Consider the following 20,408-nt stretch of genomic DNA (forward strand, 5'->3'; position numbering starts at 1 on the left):
TCATTTTAAATCAAACCGTCTGGCTTGTAGAGCTCCTACACATACTTTCTCCTTCATTGTGTACAGAGAAGCTTCATACAAAGCACTTAACTGCTTTAATAAACTGCACTACAGAAGATAAATAACTTTCAGAATAATCTGCTTCCTTTTTTAAAAAGTGTATAAATAGAAAGCCCTAACCATAAAATTAGTTTCCGAAATAAACGCTATAAATATCCGAGCTCTACGAAGAAAAGAAAATCAATCGGGTACAAAAATACACGAGATACAAAAACGCGCGAATTGGAGATTTAATTTAATCAAGTAGTTTGTCCTGGTTGTTACGTTATTTTTCTTCTGGTTTTGAACTAGACGTGCCTCTTGCTTTTAACACCCTTAAATGAAGATCGGAACTTTTGTGCCGCTGTTGAAAGTAAAGAAAGAGAGAGAAAATGCCATTACTGACTAATGGCTTCACGTATTCATAGCTCTTTTAAAGATGATTCAACTCAGAGCTTCTTTTGAGGTTGAGGTGACTTTAAAACACATCGTAACATGTCATTTGGCATCGTAAACTTTAAGTATGTCTTTAAAGAAAGCATCTTTCGCTAAACTTTTGCTCTTTGGTAAATTTTTAGATTTCTCTTTTAGAAAGAATATTTATTAGAACAAAATGGGGGACTACGATTATAATAGTGAATTATTATTTCCTCAAGCCATCCTCATCACTTTATTAAAAATTTCTTGAACCGGTTTGGTGTTTTTGCATTTTTAAGCTTGGGTTTCATTTGGCTGAATTTTGAAATTATTTTTGTTGACTGGCAAAAATTATATAAGATGGAGAGGTAGATAAAGTAATAAGGTAGATAAGGTAACACCAAAAGAGTTTCTCCCACCCTACCTTAGAGTCCAGAGTAAATTGACTGAATGACTCGAATCATCTCGTTGGCACTATGGCGGAAATTAAGGTTGAATCCTAATGGGCGTCACCAGTCACGATACAGCCCTTAGAGTTGGAAGTTGTCCCACCATTTATATAGAGATATCGAACCCCACACTATCCCTTTACCGACCAGAAAAGCGAGAATCAACTATTATAACAGAAGCCTCGCATTCTCATTTGGGGGGTTGGGGCTCTCTCTAGTGAGGAAGGGATTCGTGACTGCAAATAATAAAAATTCAATCGCCATAATTAAGATTATTATGAAAATATCAAAATTTTCTTATGGCAACACTCACATTTTCCTATCACAAAAAGATCAGCGTATTTAAAAAAATCCCATAAGGCCTAGGAACGATGCATAAAATAAGAAAATCAGTTGAGTAAGAGACATGCAACAAACAGCATTTGTAAACTGACACTGACTTAGAGAAACGAGGTGGGATTATATATTTTTCATTACACACTGTACAGAAATAATAGAAAAATCAATCACAGAATATTATGGCGCTAATCAAGTTGAAAGACTTTTAAATTTTTACGCAACTGACCCACCCCAACCGGCCGTGAAAATTTTACTCTGGCTGGTTGGTTTCTGTTTAAAACGAGAGATGCACAATGTAAAGCGTGAACATATTCGATACTCCTCGTTTTTGAAAAAGAAAGTGGTCTAGTATGATAGAATTTGCACGGCTGGTTGGGCAGGATCAGAAGAGAAAGAGTTAAAAAACATTGTGGGAAAGTGTCTCCTTCAATCGAGCAACAAGAAGTGTCTACGAGATGATACTTGCAACTAGGGATTGCAATACCGGACCAAAATTTCAATACCGGTATTCGGTATTTTTCAGATCTTAATACCGGGATACCGGTTTTAATACCGGTATTTGAAATTTTAGAAAAATAAAGAAAACACAGGTGTTTCTTTGTTTTATTTGCCAGTTTCATTAGAGAGTGTAAATGTTACAAAAAATAATTTGTAACTTATACAATATAACATATATAAAGAGTTTCAAAAAAGTAAAGGAACATCTTATTTATTTAAATCATAAAAAAAGTGTAAATATCACTCTTCAGTCTGTGGTACTATTAAAATTTTTTGAAATTTGATAATAAAAAACATAATGTATCAATTGTACTACCATTAAGCCTGAAAAGTAATTTTGTGCAAAAATTACCAGATGTCAAAAACGCTCTTTCGGCATCTACACTAGTTGGTGGTACTGTTAGGAATGAGCGATATACTTTTTCCAAGTATTTACCTATATATCCCTCATCTTCAACTAAATCGATTTCTCGTCGGGTGGTTTTGGATATAGCTGATTTCTGTATTGTAGTTTGGTTCTTTGAAATGTTTTTTATCTATCGCTAATTCTAATTTTTCTTCAAGAGACAATTCCTTTTCACTATCGACATTGATGTCATCATAATCTTCGATAAGTGAACCGTATTCTTGTGGTGAACCGTATAGGTTTATGGGTAAAAACATTTAAGAAAATTTACTATAAACTTAATCCGATTTGAATTGGTTATTTTCTTTTCATTTTCATTTTTAAAATCATTATAATTAAGTAAATACCATAAGACATTTTCTATTTCGGTATGCCTTTCAACTGTGTGATTTTTCAATGTAATATATAATTCTTCAGATAGTGATGTGCGCTGTTCTTTCAGTGACTGCGACATGAAATTTATTGTTGCATTAGCTGTTAATAAATTAGAATCTCTCTGACATAATGCCTCAACAGTCAGTTTTATTGGAAGTAGAGCTGATGCAGTTCTGGATATTGAGTCGAATTCATTATCTGAAAAATTAATTTACTAGTTGAAGTCGATTTTTGCTTTTTGAATTGGATTTCTCAGTTTCAAAAATCGTTCCATCATTAGGAGTAAACTGTTTCAACGTGTTTTAGAATCTAATATTAACATATATTCTGTTTTATTTTTAGTTAGTATATATTTTAGTAATATGTCATTTTTTATAGGGGAACGTTTAAATATCTTAAAAATTTTTTGAACTTTATAAACTATAGGAAGCACTTCGTGATTGGTTAATATTTCATCCTCATTAGAAATATCTTCTTCAGCAATGAGATAGTCAATATTTTCATTGTCAATATCACTCTCACTCTTACTCTCTTCAAAGTTGGAATCCGAAGTTTTATATCCACAGTATTTGGATTCTTCTGTTCTTTATTTTTTGATATCTATTACTCCTAATTGAATTCCATCAGCATAACACAATTGCTGATTTGCACCAATCAACTTTCTAACTTGTTCATAACTGTTGCTCCATCAGTAGTTATGGATACAATATTTTCTTTCAGGGATAATCCATGTTTCGCTAATTTAGATTTTAGCCATTTATTAAGCAATTAATTTCGTCCATTATGGAGATATAAAAGCAAAAACGTATACTATTTTGCTATGTTGGCGATTCCTGAACATTTAGTGTAGACAATTTTAAAAATTTCTAGTAAATACCGAAAAACCGGTATTTAAACTTGTGAATACCGGTATTACAAAATCGTACAAATTGCTCAAAATACCGGTATTCGGTATACCGGTATTGCAATCCCTACTTGCAACCAAATAATGTATTGAATTGGAATAGCCTTATTATTTTAAAGTGAGAAGTGATGCGAAAGCATTGAGTATTTATCATAAAAATCATCAACTATAATGAGATCAATGTTACTTGTAAGCTGTACAAGATTTTTTGAAGAAATTAAAGAAGCTAATTACTATTGTGGAAGATCGTAATCCTGGCATCCATTCGTTATTGTTGAAGTTATGTGAATGCGATGACTACTGATCATATGCAAACAATAAAAGGAACCTCGTATTTTGGATACACAAAAAGCCTTGTTCCTCAAACTTCTGTGTCCTATTTCCTTATCAATTCCAGCGCATCTCCATTTGCAAAATGGACGATAAGCAAAAGTGTGTCGCCTCTAAGAATTCATTTTTCGTTAGATTTAAGGAAGTTAGCATCTGGATGGAAGGAGTGCATTTCTCCTTAAATAATTTCTAAGAATTATATGCACTGAGCTGACCAAAATCGGCATAATATGGCACTAGTACTTTTGCACGCAGCCAAAGTGCGAAGTCGCCAGCATTTTCATTCTTAGCCCGCACTTTTTTGAAAAGGTGACTTCCACAGGCTTAAAAATGCACTCCTTCACAAGTGACTGTTTTGCAATGCGAAATGTTCTTAATGGCATCCCTTGATAGCAAAATGGCGCTTCTCCACAATAACGTTTGTTCGAAAATGCAGCAGTTTGGTAACAGAGTTATCTTCTGAGCTGCTTTAAAATAATTCCACACATTCTTCCAAGCATTATTAGAAGCATTGAGCAAAAAAATAAATAAATAAATAAAATAAAATAATGAATTTTTCTAATTTTGATTTAATTAATAATTTTCATAATTCTGTGAAATATTTTAAGCATTATATGTACTTTTATATCATATTTGTTGTATACTAAGATTTTATTTCCATATTTCTGTGTTATCGGCAACCGTAATCAACAATTTTCTGTTATTGTCGTTCCTTTACTGGTAAATTGTAATTAATGAAATGTTTGGAATTTTTTTACAAATTGTAGTTAAATTCGTCTTTTTAAAAATTATGTACGCGATAAGTTGCAGCATATGTGGATTCACTTTTCATTTGATTCATGGATTCCTTTTGAACTTTTGAAAGACTACTCAATTTCTTTTGACGTCATATAACAGCTATCATTCCATTTATATCAAGAACAATACCAAAAAACAACGATACAAAATAACAAATTTGAGGAAGCGGCACATTCATTCGAGTCGTTTCGTCAGATAATGCAGGGTACCGAACCGAAATAAGGTATTTAATGTCTTTCAAACTATTTGGCTCGAATCCCAGTGCTGTGTCACAATAGCGATAAGATCTTTAATCTTTGCTCTTAGCGTGGCACGAATAATAACAAACCTGTGAACATTTTACCCATTAAATGCTTTTATGATACTATGATATTTCTGTCCGATAAGTAGCACATCATGTGGTTATTTAGTGTTGAAATATGGTTGAGTTTTAAGATCCGATTTTTTTTTATAGGAAATGCGACATTCCGAATTGGTCATAAAATATTTTGACACTTTTGCATGGTCGAATACAAAATATCTTTTTCAAATAAATGTTGTGTTTTATTTTTCCTATAAAGGAAAAAATTTTACAGTAGTAAATTTTGTTGTTGTTTTTATTTTAAAATTCATTGGGAAAGCTTATACAACTCAATTTAATTATTTATACAACACATAGTTCCTTCAACTGTCCATAAGAAACAATAAGCAAACAGAACAGCAACAGTTTTTCATGGAAAAACTTCCTCAATTACTTTTTAGAAGGAGAAAGAAAGAATAGCATAGAATCAGGTGAAGAACACAGGATCATTAGGATACTATGATAAGGGCACGATGACATCAATAGTCATTGTTTTGTTTAGTTATATTGTCCCGTTTTAAAGTAACATTAGGGCTATTTTGGGACGAAATTTGTAATCTTGAACCGCGGTCAGATGACGAGGAGGACACCTGAGCTGGTACCCCTCTCCAAGCTTTCACATCACACCGCTGGAGAATGTTTGTCCCCGACGTATTTAACATGCACCAGACCCGCTTACATGACAGTTCTTAGGTGGAATTGGGTCTCGAACCAGAAACCCTCAGGTTCCGAAGCCGATACTTTACTACCAGGCCACCGCTTCCCTTCGACACTCATTGTAAAAATACATAAAGGATATTTGTTCCTGAGTGTGCTTGAATATTAGATTTAGTTGTTTAAAGCCTTTACTTCAATCCTTGTGTATCTCCATTTCAGTCGGCTCCTTTTACTGTAATTGCAGCGAAGGTTTCTCAGGAGCACTGTGTGATGAGGAAGAAGACGAATGTCTTTCATTCCCCTGTATGAATAATGGGACTTGTATAGACAAGGTAAGAAGAAAATGCTTTTTCGCAACATTGCAAATATTTACGCCCGTCAGATTATATTAAACAACTTCGTATATTTTATTACCCACCTTTAATAAAAGGCTAGCGGCCTTCGACGATCCACTGTTCATTATTTTGCCAAAATTAATTTAGTAATCAACTAACTTTGATGTGCTACATCTTAAAAGAACAAATGAAAGTGCTATTTTAAATTATGCTTGCACAGTGGTTATATGAGTGGTTATTTACACTCACACACTTTATTGACGAATTCAGCCCAGATGCTGAGACCAGGGGCTGAGCTAATGTTTTTATTTTACAATATTTCTCTAAAATTTAGAATGAAGACAGGCGGAAGGGTGATTGATGACCAATCTAGAGTCACAAATTTTCAAATGAAATAAAAATTAGTGAAATCGGTAAGGTAGAGGGAATAGGAGGACTCTTCGTGATTTTTTCCTATACAGAAGATACAATGAAATAATAAAATAGAATAAGAATTCTCTAGAAAATAGAAATTGGTGAAAGGCAAGTGTCTATTGATGTCTAGTTGACCCATACAGAAGTCATTAGCTTTCAAATAAAGCAAAAATTTGCGAAACTGGAAGAGTGGTTAGAGTAGGGTATTCTTTAGTTTTTATTAATTATTTTAAATATAAATAAATAAGGATTTAGAACAATTAAAGAATTAATTGAAATTTGCTGAATAACCATTTTACGATCAATTTTTTTTTTCTAACATCTAACGATTAATTTTAATTCCATTATGGAATTCAAGGAAGCTTACCTCCTTAAAAACAACAAAGAAAGTTTCAAATTTGCTATGGTTGTCATTCTGAATTCACCTTTAACATTAATTATCACCTAATGAATGAAGTTTCTGCTGCTGATCAGGCATTTGTTTTAGCTAAACACATTTAATTACTCTAAAGAAAGTTAACCGCATTAACAAAATGTTAAAGCATTCTTACTCCCTTCGCATATAATGATGAGCTTGAGTAATTGAATTTTTAACTTTACAATTAAGTGAAATTATTAACTAATTTAATATTCAAAAATCACATAAAAGTATTTATATGCTTTTATATTATATTTGTATTTATATGCTCTTCAGTATTTTATATGCTCTTATAATAATATAAGAATCAAAATAATAATAAATACCCCAAATGGGATAAGTAATCTAATTAGGAAGTTAAGTAAAATCGTAAATCAAGGGGTTAAGCAACTCAACATATTGGTGACAATTTCTGAAATTATGATGCATATTATTTATTTTATGCGTGATACTTAAATTGTATATTGTGCTAATACTTCTGGGTCGTTTTCACATTACGAATACAGGAAAACATGGCTCATTCGAACGTTTTGCATTCGAATTTAATGAATTCTTCTTTAATCTCAAGATTGTACCTTTTTCCTAATATCACGTAAAAATATTGGTATATCAAATTGTTTTTGTTTATTTCGAAAGTCAAATTTAAAAATTGTTTTTATTAATTTAAATTAAAAATTTATTATTAATTTAAATTTTAAATTAAAAATTATGTTTTTATTAGATATATACCTTGTGTTCGTGGATACCCTAAATGAATAATTTTGTAAAGCTGTTGGCAACCTGGGAAATTTGTAGCTATGCAAGGCCTCAGGCTACTAAGTTAAAAGTTTACCACCTTATTCAGTCAAAAAATAATTTTAAAATAATTCTCACTTCTTTTTTAAAAAACTGGACACATTAAGCACAGACTGTACGTATTATCTTATACTCTTGTTAGATTCAAAGTGCTATATATATTGTTTGCTTACTAAAAATATTAATTGATTTATGAAAATAATTATTTTTAAGATTATTAATTACAATTTTATCACATTATTATAATTATAAACTACTAATTTATTTCATTTTTTGAAACAGTTCAATGCCATGGTATTCAGCTGAAAATCTTTAGCTTTTATTATGTATATCTTTCTTACCAAGCTTCATTTTTAAAAAGTAGTTTTTTTCCTTACTATAGTCACTTTTAGACTTTGGTTTCATTATTTCGAATGTCTAACTAGATCAAATTCATACTGTGGCCCCACTAGCCCAGTTCCACTCTATAATGATATTTCAAAAGCTGTCATTTCATTGGCTATCCTCTAACCTTTAGCATGCCATCTCCGTTAAATGCTCCCTTATTAAGTTCTCTATCCCTGCAGAAGCAATCCCAGCTTTTGATGCCGAGTCATTTACCCTAGGTAAACGATTACGCATGCATCTGCCCTGCAGGTTATGAAGGAGCGCAGTGCGAGCGAGCCCAGGAGATCTGTTACCCCGACATCCTGTGCCTGAACGGGGGGACGTGCGTAGAGGAGGCTGGATCCAATAACTCGTTCTGTGTATGCCGGGATGGATTCATAGGAATAGATTGCTCCATCGACGTCGACGACTGCGAGAACGTTACCTGTCTCAATAACGGAAGGTAAACGGTGAGATTTATCTCGAATTTTCTCTCTAACGAGTTCCCATTCATTCGCCTCCCCTCTAGCCGGCGGTGTAAACAGGCATCTCAATGGCATGTACAACACGAGGCACGGTGTATGAACGTGGAAACAGGTTTAATCATAGTATAATAGCTATCAATTTACTGGACAGTTTCAGTATGCCGGTTACGAAGTAGTTTCAGAACTGTACGATTATTTGTTGTTTCTACTTGGCAATTGAAAAATTATTTTAGTATGTGTGCCCACCCATAAAATTTGGCAAGATCCTTCAGTACTCCCAAAATAAGTAACTATGACATTAAAAATCATATTTTTAATATAAATATGTAAAGGGAAATGATTCTGATAATGTTCAATATATTTACTTCAAAACATAATTATTTCCAATATATTATATTTTGGGCACCAATCATGACAAATGTGTTTTATTATAATAATAAAATCAGTTTTTGTACGTCTTAAATCTTTTCTCTCAAAATAAACATTAAGTAAGCAAGTATATTTTTACATTCTGGTATGCGAAGTAAAAAAAGTGAAAGTATAATAATTGTTCAAAAATTCGAACTCAAGATTTTAGCGAATATCCATCTTACAAACCTCTCCGAATCCGAAAGAAACACATTTTTGCGATTCTGTCTTTCCATGAACGCAATAATTAAAAAGTGCTTTGCGCTAGAGAAATGAAATTTGGTATGTGATGATTACAAAAAATGTATGGACTTAGATTGTAAATGATCATTCAAAATTTGATTTATCTGCCCAAGCACAAGTGAATATGATAATTATAAGATATAAAAGCTTACAAAGACTAAATTTATTGCATAATTTTACCATCTAAATTGTAGATGCGTATCACATTTTAAACCAAATACCACAAAAAGTCAACTATCTGTTGTTCAACCTTTCGCATGCACGTAAGCACAATAACTCAACAACCTAACAGCGTCAGAAAGTGAAATTTAGTACATAATTTTAGCAATTAAATTGTAGATTCTTATAATATTTGTATTCTCAGTCTATCGTATATATATAGCCTGTGGATTATTTTAGTATTGAGAGGAAGGCGGGATGCTTACACTGCGTAAAAAAAGTAGGACACTTGATTTTGTAACAATAACCGAAAAATATTTTATTTTTACTAAAATTTTTTATTGGAAACATTTAACAAATACTTCAAAAATACAATTTTAATATCAGAATTATGATGTTCAAACATAAAATATTAATGGCAACAAAAATAGTTTCTCTTTTTTGAAACTTTGTAAAAAAAGTAGAAGGACAGCATTATAATGAATGAAAAAACAGTGACTTTAATAAGGAATGGTCTTCCCATTGGCCTTTATAACTTCAAATATTCTGTTTGGAAGTGAATTGTATAGAGTTTGAATTTCAGTTTGACAAAAATTGTCCCACGAGTCATTCAATGCTTCTCGAAGCTGAGTTTGCGAATCAAATTGCCTTCCATCAGCATAAACTCGACGAACTAGCATTGCCCAGATGTTTTCCACTATATTAAGGTCAGGACTTTTGGCTGGCCATGGTAAAACATCCACATTATTTGTTAGGAACCAATTTTTGACTCCAGTCGCGGTGTGAATGGAAGCTCCGTCTTGCTGAAACTTCCACTCTTCACCCCCCCCATGTCAGAGGCATAAGGAAGAAGCTCGGAATTCAACACTTGAATGTAGTCTGTATGTTTTTGCCTACCATTTAAGAAAACCAGACTTGTCCTTCCTCCGTATCCAACAGCCAACCAAACCATTAAACTCCCTCCTCCCATTTGTCGTGTTGAATAGTATTCGCCTTCAGTCCCCAGACAATGCCAGTAGTGCTGATATCCGTCTGGACCGTCTAAGTTAAATTTCTTTTCATCGGAAAATATCACAGAAGTCCATTCTGTAGTCCAGGACATGTGCTCCTTAGCCCACGCTAAACGGTTATCAATGTGAGCTTGTTTCCACTTAGGATGATGTTTCAGTTTTTTGAAAACGAATTTTTTAGATCTTTTAATACAGTTGTAAACTGTTTGTTTCGTCACATGATTAAGTCCTGCTTGATTTCTTGCCTTTGAAACACTTCCTTTGTTCTTCTTCAGCACACGAGCAAGTTTTCTTTCATCACGTGGTGTTAACTTCTTCGGTCTACCAGTCTTCTTTTTATTTCCATTTTTATAAAGATTTCTGATAAAGTTTGAAACTGTATTGGGGCTCACCTGCAACAATCGAGCAATCTCTCTGACACCTTTACCATCATTTTGATATGCAGAAATTTGCCCTTTTTGCAAATCGTTCAAAGGTATTCCTTTAGGCGTTTCTGAGAACGGAGAAACAACGTAACTTTTAAAAAAAATTAGATTTTTTTGACAGAAAAGGATAAACAAAGTACAAAATCACTATTTAAATAAAGAACAACTCACTAAATTAAATATATTAGCAAGTGTCCTTCTTTTTTTTTTTTTTTTTTTTACGCATCGGAAATTATATATACTAATATACTAATTTTCTTAATAATATTAGTGGTAGATGTTTAATTTTTGCCTAAAATGAAAACAAGGGTCCTTAAACTAAATCTGCATAAATATCTGGGAGTTAGGGGAAAATAAGAGATATTAATTGGCAAAAAGACACTGTCCTTCTACTTTTTTTACACAGTGTAGCTCGAGCATATTCCCTAGCAATTCGTAAGGTATCGTATTGACTGAAGATAAAGTGCATGTCACAATATTCATGAGCGGATTTCTGTGACAATATTCATGTACAAAGGAACGTTAAGACCATATCACATCACTGGCGATAACATTCTTTGTGGAGAGCGATGGAAACTTGGTCCACCGATAAGACAAATACCTGAATCTTCAAGACGATTATGTAGGAAAGTAACCATATTGTACATAACGTTTGGCTATTCATTTATTTTGTTCTTTACTCGACTTTTTTTTAAAGGAATTTGAAGGGAAAATTACCCTTGCAGCTGTTAAGCTTCGGCCGGTATAGACATCCTATAATTTTTTTACTTATCTCATTTAATATTAGTAGATAAATGTAGATTCAATAGAAAATTATCAACTACAATTGATTCAATTATGCAGTCAAAGAACAAATAAACTTTTCGAAATCAGCTTAAAAAAACAATATTAAAATTTTCAAATACGACTTTTTTGTGAAAAATATTAAAATAAAAACAAAATCGTGAAAGTGTGAGGTACTGATAGAAATATTAATCGTATAAAATTAGAATCGTATTTATACTATACTTTTCAGTTACATCGGATGTTTTGGAATTTTTTTCGAATTTTATTAATTCTACTTGAATTTCTTTCTAACATTTTCAGCATAACAAACTCTTGCGATTTGGGAAGGGGGGGGGGGTGACCTCTATACATTTGGTAAAAAAATAATCCTTTCAGGCTTTTCAAAACGATAATAATAATAAAAATAGTTTTTAAGGCACACTTTTATTTTCATCATTTTCCATCTTTTAGTTTTCAATATAATTCACATCACAATATTCATAATATTATAGATTCTATTAAGCCATTTTCTTCCGGAAATTTACTTCCAGATGATGCCACTCGAATGGAATAAAAATGCAACTAAAATTAATTTCTTAAATTAATAAAGTAGCTTTGAACATTTTAAAATATTATATTATCGTTTTGTAGCACATAACTGTATAAAGTCTCAGAATTTTAATAAATCGGGAAGTAATTAAAAAAACGATTTACATCTTCTATAAACAAGAAATAAGTGATGCTTAAAAAAGTATGTAAAAAAAAAAAATCTTTGTTAAAATATTCGTAAAACACAATTTTTTTCTTTGATAAAATGGCAATCACGTTTATTAATTTTTTTTCTTCCTCAATTTAAAAGTATGTCCGCTTGTAGCATATTTTTTTTTCAAAATTCATAAAGGCATTTTTTTAAATATTTTTTACATTGCATAGAAAGATTATTAAAAAAAGTTCTCTTAAATGCCAATTAAATACTTTGTATCCACTCATGCGAATAAATTTAAAGTCTTCTGGATATATTCATAGGTTTTTAATTAAGTTAATAACTGGTGGATGGTACATAGCGAAGCAACTTTTTTATAGAGTTTTCACTTCATTTAGTGCCATGTCGAACGCCACTTAAGCCGGAATAATTTTTTGCTTCTGAAGTGCGAATGCGCTTTTCGACATTCCTGAAGGATTCAACCTTCTCATCCTAATGAGATTTCGATACTTACAGGGATGTTAACAAGAATTTTAGTTATAAAAAGTATAATGAAACACTTAAGCTATTTTATATACTTTAATTAAAGCTAGCTTTATTAAATCGCTTAGTATTAATAGTAACGCTATATCAATACTCATAAAAGGGTGAATGAATATTTAAATTCAAATAAATGTATTATTTGATAATTAAATGAATAATTAATCAACGACCAATACTCGTGATTTTAATTTAAAATTCCATTTATATAAAAGTGAATAAGTCTAATAAATAAAACTCTACGCTGATTTGTTTCTCCGAACGTTTCTATTGCATTTTTAGAATGAGTCAGAAAGTTATACACAAATAGTAAGGATTAGCTCATTTTGTGCCCATGATGCTGACAAAATATTAATGCTTTTACGTTAGTTTTTACTGCCAAATGTGTCGAAAAAATAATAACATGCCACAGTTGTCATGGACCTTTGATATCACCCATGATGACTGGGTGCGGAAATATCATAAGTTTAAATTAAATACAAAATTACAAAAATTATTTTAAAACCGTGCTTATATTGAAACTTACTCAACGCAAAAAAATAAGCTAAATCTTCCTACCTTGATCATAAACAATGGAAACCAGAGGGGGCGATTTCCTCAATATTTTATCGCATACTTTCTAATAAAGACGTTATCCCAGGAAAAAATACACTTTGTATATTATTTGCAATTATGAAATATTAACCATTGGGGTGATATTAATAATTTTACTGAATCTATAGTGTGGTCCGTGGCGAGAATTTTGGCGATGAATCTCTAGCATGCGGTTACAAGTATCCAAAATTCGAATTTGCTTTTTAAACATGTTTTTTTCCAACTGATTGAAACAAAAATTTTACACAGAACTACACTTGTAGTCACCAAATTCCATACCAAATTTGACACATTTAATTCACCCCGTTTACTTGTTTTTGAAATTATAAACCGACAGACGATCAATTCCTTGTTGAACTTGGCTTTGATGGGTGTCTGTATTATAAATTTTGAATGCGTAATTATTTAACATCTATAATTTAACAGAAATATAATCATATGTGTTAAATTGTATTAAATTTTGTCTATCTAGTTCTCTTCGTTTCGTATTAACTTATAACAATCGGAGAGATAAACTTGGTAGGACCGGATTTTACAAAAAAATTAATATAAATCCATAAATTTGATGTAAAAATCGCATACAAAATTTTAATCGACAACCTCAAAGCGTTTACGATTTATTCTTGCCACAAACAGACGGACATTTTCCAAAAATGTGTTTTTCGAATTTTTGGACGATTACAATATTTTATATTTCGTATAATAGAAAGTAAAAATGGCATGATGTAATATTAATAGCTACAATAAAAACGATAGGAGTTCCACAGCAATAATTAAATATTTTGTCGTGAAATACACTTAAAATATTTTTGAAAATCTTATTAATAGTTATATATAGATCATTGAAAGTACATTTTATTTTTTCACTTTTAAGATAATGTGAAAAATATTTTTGTGCGGTGATATTTCCAAAAGTTGTTGCTGAAAAGCATCAAAACTTTCCTTAGTTTTTAATTAGAATTTCAAAAAAATTGCTGTGTTACACATTCCATCTACCAAAGTGTATGAGCTAAGTTAAGTAATTCTAGAGCAAACGGCCTACCTGCAGAGTGTCAACATACACGCATTCTTCTTTAACCCTTTTTAAGGCGGTGGTAAATATCTTACTACTGCCTTAAACTATCTTGCAAACATTGTAGCACTAAAATTAACACGAAACGAACAAAAGTGTCTTGTTCCATATGTAATGTTCCATTGTGAGCAGCTCCTTGTTTTACGTTCTTTCACTAGAATAATTAAAAATAATGCATTTGGTAAATTACATTGTATTTGGTTTTTCTACAACTTATTTCAGGTGTAATTAATATATTTAAAATTTTGAAATAATTAATAATAAATAGATTTACAAAAATGCATATTTACTTGTGAAATTATTTGTATTTCATATTTTTTTCTATTGATAATTAGTGAGTAAAATATCATTGCTTGTATTGGGCGGAAGTAAATATGTTATCACCCCTGTTATAAACAGCAGCCACAACAAAATTTAAGGGGAAAAAAAAAAAACTTTTTTTTGGTCATAAATGAACTTCTATTCTATAATTACAGCTTAAAATGTAAATTTTGAAAGAAAAGGCTCGTGCCCGTTAAAGGGTTAATATTTATAGAAATTTATTTAAACGAACCATACAATTATATCAATGAATAAACAGCAACTCGGTTCTTATGCAAAAATTTTTTGAATCTTTCAGCAAGCGTTGCATCTAAATGCTCAGCATTTTCATGTCAGTTCGTTATCTTTTTCATAGTCTTAACGTACACGCATGCTTTAAGAACGGTGCTATAATTTCTTGAGGAGGTGTCATTTGAATTCTTGCAGCATGTTTCATTTCTTTCTCATTAATTCCGCTACCACATATTATGGAAGAGAAGTTGTCATATAAAGAAACAAGTTGTATGTTCTCTTGAGAGATACAAAAATGATGCTGAACCAATTAACGATTTCCTCCTCCGTGCAGGGATATGCTTAACTTGCGGAGGTGCGGGTCGTCACAACAAAAGATTGTAATGGTATTTATTTCGCTTGCTTCACAATTTTCATATTAATGTTCCCAGAAGTCTAAGTCATTCAGGTTCACCTTATGTCTTAAGAATTGAGTGATTCCTTACGATCCTCCCATATTAGCAATCAAATTTAGCCAACACACATTTAATGACACAATAGAATAGGGTGCGAGGGTAAATGACTCCTTCTCATCTCAACTTATTTTAAAAACATAAAACATGGCAAAATTCTTCGTGTTGCCCCCCCCCCGAACCGCGCCAAGGGCATTTACGGTTAATGACTTAGACTCGTCCCTCGATACGCCATTATCATAATGATAAAACTATTGGATTATTTAAACAGAAAATAGAATTCTTAACAGCTTTACAGTATTGTATGTAGTTAAATGGAAAAAATGCCGCAGATAATGAAAGTATCAATACATAATAAAACTAACCCATTTTTAAATTCCAATAACTTTTACGTTCATTATTTTAATAGCTCGATTTTATATTTATTTTTAAATCTTTCAAAGTGCTGAGCAGATTTACTTCAACAGGTGCGTCGATGAAATTGCCTCTTTTAAATGCATCTGCCAGGATGGCTACATGGGATCCCTGTGCGAAATCGATATCAATGAGTGCGAGACTCATCAGTGCTGGGCCGGTTCAACATGTCAGGATCTTGTGGGAGGTTATGTGTGCCTCTGCCCTCCGGGATGGAGCGGTCGATACTGCGAGACAAGTAAGCAGAAACAAATAATTTTTTTAGATGAAGTTCACATATTATTAAATAGAACTTTTAATTTTACTAGTCAAGAGAAGTATGTATAATTTAGCCGTTTATTCATTTTTATTAAAAGTTTTATGAAATTTTTTATTATTATTTTAATTATGTGCCTAGATGATACTGTTTGGAATAAACTTTCATGTTCGTAATCTGTATTCAACTAAAATAATAATTACAATTCGTAGCTCTGTTGACATCTACCCCCCTGCTTCCAGAAATAAATTGAGATTAAGAAACTGAAATGAATTCTGATGAAATTCAAGAAGACAAAACAAATTAGTGTAAATGAAAAATGTGCGTATTTATTAAATAATTTAATATTTCGCCTTGCTGTAATCTCAGCAAGGCGGAATATCGACTCGCATGGATTGTATAAAGCTCTTTTCTGGCTTTAATTGTGTTAATAGCAGCGTTTGACCTAAGATTTGTTCCTCGCCGAACCTGTCTGATACACAAAGAATGCATATCTAGAGATAAAGAAGCTTGGTGATGCTACAGCCTGTTCTAAATGTTCGCTCAGAAAGACACAAATCATGAAAATGTAATGCACCTTTGCAGAATCCTGTTTTTATAAAATATATTAGACAGCAGATATTCCTTAAGATAAGTTCCAAATTCTAAATAATCAATTTCTTTGTTTAGAGCTCAGTGACGATTTCGTGCTCAACTTTCCGGAATCTACAGCCACCATCGCCAATATGGCCAGCATGACTCTGAATTCACCCTTATCTGACGTCACTGTGTCCATGTGGGTGCAAACAACGGACACGAAACGATCGGGAACTCCTCTGTCATATGCAGTAGCCTCGGCAAGCACAACGGATGGACAGAACACAATAGTTGATAACGCTCTGACTATCAACGATTGCTCGGGTGTCCACATTTATGTCAACAATGAACCTTTAGTGACAGACGTTCAAGTAGCGGATGGCCAGTGGCATCATTTGGCATTCACTTGGTCTTCAGAAAATTCAGGTATTTAGACGAAATAACGAATTAAATAAATGCCAAATAATTAGCTTAGCTTAATCAGGGATCAAATTTCGTGTCTGAAAATCTTTAAAATCCCTATTGGTCATGAATTTAGAAATAATCTATTAAATAAACTGGAGAACGTGCAAAACTTCTTCAATGAAACAACTATTGTAACTTTATCCTTCTCTTCCAGCTAATTGTTTCTGATCTCAAGCACATGTTAAAAGGCATATATTAGATTTTATCCAAGTACAAAAAGGATTATGTACAAAAGCCACTGATAAATTAAACTGTATTGTTGATCATAAGCTTTCAGTTGTTGGGGGGGGGGATGCTGCTCTTTTCCAAAATTAATCTTCTCTCCAAAATAATAATAATACATGATAAAGTTAGAAAAATCTAAAAAGATATGATACATAAATTCATTTGTAATAAATGATTTAGTACTCTTAAAAATAGGTTTTTTCAAGAAAAATTAATAATTTTAAGTCAACTTGTGCTTCTTCTTTGCACAATTCTTTATAAAAATGATGAAGAGAATATGATGTTCATTGTGTTGAAACATTTTATAAACAATGTGAATGTGTGTCATAGGTACAATTTGAAATAATATTTTTTTCCCTTGCTCCTTTCTTTATTTATTTGTATCTCTTTCAAACTTGAATTTAAAAGGTGACTTAATAAGTGTCAAAAAATTTTCAGGTGAATGGACTTTATACAAAGATGGTAAACTGCAAACCAATGGAACTAATTTAAGACCTCGTGATGTTATTGCTGGAGGAGGGAGTTTAGTGATAGGCCAAGAGCAAGATGAAGTTGGGGAAGGATTCAGTCCAAAAGAAACATTTACCGGCAATATTACAAGGTATATCTTTTTATTTATTTCTATGGATTAAGCAGAAAGTTAATATTTGTAAAAAAAAAAAAATTCATTCAAAAATATTTTAAGACAGGTTTTGCATTTTCTTTTATCGCAGTATATTGGATGATTTTTATAACTTAAAATTCTAAGTTTCCATTTCAATACAAATGAGCAAATATTAAAAGTTAGGATATATCTTTTATATCCTAACTATTTAAGTATAAAAATATATCATATATAAAATAAAATCATATTCAGAAATTATAGATTAAAGTGAAATGAAATACAGAGGGCATTATGGTTGGGTGGTAAGATCTCCATTTCGAAACTAAAGGGTTCCAGGTTCAAAACACTATTCCACCAAAAAACCACCATGCAAGCAAATCTGGTGCACATGAAATCCATCAGGTCAAAATGTCTCCAACTGGTGCGGTGCAAAAGTTTCGACAGGTGGATGTTAGCTGAGATGTCATTCTTAGGTTATCATCTCACAATGATTCAAAATTACCAGGAGGACTATCACCAAATAGCAATAATGCTTTCCAAAACAGGGCTTCAATATATATAAACTGAACATTTCAGAGGAATGCACTGATACATTCAAGCTATGCCAAAGCATACAAATAAGTGTCATATGTATGTGATATCCACAATATTTAATAACAAGTACAAAACAATAAAAATGTATTTTATCAAAATGGTAATTTAAGATTCTGATATATCCTAAAATTTTGATAGATAATATGATTGAAAGAAATATATATTTGGCTTGAAGCTGTTGCATAAAACTACACCATTTTCAAAATTATGTTTTTAATTTTTAAAAAAATTAAGATTTTAAATTATGCCTTTTTTATGTTTTTAATTTCAAAATTAATAGTCTGAAATTCAAAAAAAATCTAAAATAACAAGATTTCATAGTAGAAGATGAAGAATTTTTTGCTGTTTCATATTACCTCCTTATAATTATAAAATGCAAAAACTAATTCTGTAAAAGAATGCTATTAAAATTTTCTTTCTTAGTAACTACTGCTTCAGTTTTGTTCAAATGAAACTGAAGGCCTCAATGAAAAGACTTTTGTGCTTACAAAATGATTTTTTTTTTTAAATCTATAAAGTCATTGACTTTTCTTTTCATTTCAGGGTAAATGTGTGGAACAGCTTTTTTTCAAAAAGCAATATAACACGCTTATGCAGCTTGGATGACGATATACCTGGTAAAGTGGTAGCTTGGCCAGACTTTTTGCAAGGTGTAAAAGGAAAGGTTAACATATTGCAGAATGAAAGACCTACATAATGCAAGAACTATTTCAAATATGGAATCTACAATACAAGATGCAATCAATTGCTTCAATTTAGCACAAATATATAAATAAAAATGCAATATAAATACACTTTCAAAAAATATTTAACAATTGTGGATACATTATAAAAGATAAAACATTGTTTCTTTTAACATGCATACCAACAAACAGGAAATAAACAAAAGAGATTCAGTGTTTCAGTTTAAATACAAATATAAAAAAACTAAAAGAAAATATATTATAAAAATGAAATACATAAAACTGTCCGTTAATGTGCAGGATATAAAATGAAAGATACTGTAAAACAATTATTAGTGCTGCCAGAAATTTTTTAAATACAAATAATACTTTGATTTTCCCTTCCTTGTTAAGTGTTAAATTACAAATCAGGTCATAAAAATAAACAAAATAGAACACATAATTTAATAAACTTGAATTCCAGCAACTTGACAAATAATGAAGGAATACAAATAGTATATCAAAAATATACATTGCTGCTTATTATTCAAGAGCTAATTATCACACATAAAAATCAAAAGTTCCCTAAAAGTTTATACAACTTTTTACTATACCAGAGATTGTCTTCAAATTATAATGATTTTTTCAAATGCCACTGGAATGTAAATTCAAATGTTCCAAGATTAAATTTATATGAAAACATATTAAACTTTACCACTTCAAAGAAGAGAATGTTGCATCTTTTTACAATTATCTCAAGATAGAATATCGGATAACTAATTCTTATTTTATATTAAAATGCTGCATATATAAGTCAAACATTTACATTTTTAATTAAAAATAATATTTTATAATCTAAAAATTATTGAATGACATAAAAAATTGTACGGGCAATCAAAAACCCAACAATTAAGATATCATGGCGTAAAATTTCAGCGAGTGGGTTTCAACAATTCTGAAGTTATACATAAAAAATCTAAAGTACTCAGAATACAACCTTCATTCTTTAAGGAAAGGGGGAGGGAATGTTGGTGAGTACAAATAGAATAACTCTTTAAAAAATATGGCTTAAATGAAACTGAAAATAATCTAGATTATTTTTATACTATCTTAGAGACATTATATCAATACCTAATTTATCTACTTTCAAAATAATAATTATAATGTGAGCAGAAAAGAATTGAATAAATAATTCAGCAAACAAAAAAAAATTTGTTAACAATAGAGTAAACTAGTTTTCTGAATTGATTAGGTTACAGAAAATTCTAAAATCCTTCATTTGTAAAAAAAAAAGGGGGGGGAGGGAATTAGTTGAGTGCTTTTA

At 31.2% G+C, this 20,408-nt stretch overlaps 1 protein-coding gene across 2 annotated transcripts in view; it reads left to right on the top strand.

The window, feature by feature from the left end:
* Positions 1 to 19,316, top strand: part of LOC129965699 (sushi, von Willebrand factor type A, EGF and pentraxin domain-containing protein 1-like) — a 132,867-nt gene extending 113,551 nt beyond the window's left edge. Inside the window, exons 19-24 of one of the 2 annotated variants that reach the window (XM_056079809.1) lie at positions 5,772 to 5,884; positions 8,120 to 8,343; positions 15,756 to 15,940; positions 16,628 to 16,960; positions 17,663 to 17,825; positions 18,966 to 19,316. In XM_056079809.1, the coding sequence (XP_055935784.1) occupies positions 5,772 to 5,884; positions 8,120 to 8,343; positions 15,756 to 15,940; positions 16,628 to 16,960; positions 17,663 to 17,825; positions 18,966 to 19,119 (1,172 nt within the window). In that variant the 3' untranslated portion in view covers positions 19,120 to 19,316. Of the gene's footprint in view, positions 1 to 5,771; positions 5,885 to 8,119; positions 8,351 to 15,755; positions 15,941 to 16,627; positions 16,961 to 17,662; positions 17,826 to 18,965 lie in introns of those variants that run through there. The other variant, XM_056079810.1, reaches the window with a different exon arrangement.
* Positions 19,317 to 20,408: the final 1,092 nt, after the last annotated feature.

Source organism: Argiope bruennichi, chromosome 4, assembly GCF_947563725.1.
Source record: "Argiope bruennichi chromosome 4, qqArgBrue1.1, whole genome shotgun sequence".
Classification (NCBI taxonomy): Eukaryota; Metazoa; Arthropoda; class Arachnida; order Araneae; family Araneidae; genus Argiope; species Argiope bruennichi.